Source organism: Halyomorpha halys, unplaced genomic scaffold, assembly GCF_000696795.3.
Source record: "Halyomorpha halys isolate HHAL.00 unplaced genomic scaffold, Hhal_1.1 Scaffold1.1, whole genome shotgun sequence".
Taxonomy (NCBI): domain Eukaryota; kingdom Metazoa; phylum Arthropoda; class Insecta; order Hemiptera; family Pentatomidae; genus Halyomorpha; species Halyomorpha halys.
Window position 1 is genome coordinate 2,259,631 of NW_027115366.1, and position 1,043 is coordinate 2,260,673.

The following is a 1,043-nucleotide window of genomic DNA, read 5'->3' on the forward strand; positions in this document are numbered from 1 at the left end:
TCTACATCCTGTATCATATCATATGTCATTACGATCAAATTTACTGGTTGTATTTTTTTATACAGTTGTAAATATCAACAAATAAATAAATAAAATAAAATTCGCTATGAGCACTGCATCATTATAGTTTTAATAAATTGATTATGTTTATTTTTAAAAAACAACTAAATTCAAATGTTGAACATTTAATGTGAAGAGTTTGTGGTATGGAATCCTACGTTTTGTATGGAAGGCTTACTGTATCAACATTTTATTTTGTAGGTGATGGAAGAGGACACGGCACTTTCAACTCCACCATGCAGAGCTTCAAAATCCTCTAACAAATCCTTGCCATCGGTGAGTACGTTAAATAATAAACAGTTCAAATTGTTCATTTCACTTGTAAAATTATACGATATTTTATAAGACAACTCAAAACTATCGGCAAACTGTCATGTGGGGAATCGTGTTTGCTTATAGGTGACTTATGATTAGACTGTATAATATGGTTCAAATAAAGGGGAGTTGAGGCAGAGTAACGGCATAAGATTTGAATAACAACTGACTTTATTAGGGATCTGTGCTCATATATGTATATATATATAAGCTCCTTTCTCCCGTATCAGAAATCTTATCACCAATGAGCTCGTTGCTAGCTGGAACACAATGTGGAATGCTTCGAATAAATCACCTAGTCTTCACTAATACATTCCACAAATAACATTACATAACCACAAGCAAATATAGCACAGAATACACATTGACATAATTCCGTAAATAGTATGGTAACAAAAAATATTACTTAAAACGATTTAATATTATAACGAATGTGTGACGAAGATGGACAAGTCCACAATTTCAAACATATACTTTAGCTAATACAAGATGTGCTACTGAAACAAGGAAATTGGCCTGAACCAGAACAAATAATTTTTATTAAATTTAAGAGACTTTGATTCATAAAAGAAATTGACTTTGACCAGCTGACAAATTATAGAAGAACAATCTAAAACCTCTTGTTTGTGTTTGGTAAGACACAACATACAAATATATATATATATATA

At 30.8% G+C, this 1,043-nt stretch overlaps 1 protein-coding gene across 1 annotated transcript in view; it reads left to right on the top strand.

Annotated features, from left to right (window-relative positions):
• The window catches only part of LOC106678505 (uncharacterized), a gene marked incomplete in the record, with an annotated part of 70,989 nt that overhangs the window by 19,025 nt on the left and 50,921 nt on the right, over window positions 1–1,043 (top strand). Inside the window, 1 exon segment of the mRNA XM_067052431.1 lies at window positions 262–336. Within this exon segment, the coding sequence (XP_066908532.1) occupies window positions 262–336 (75 nt within the window).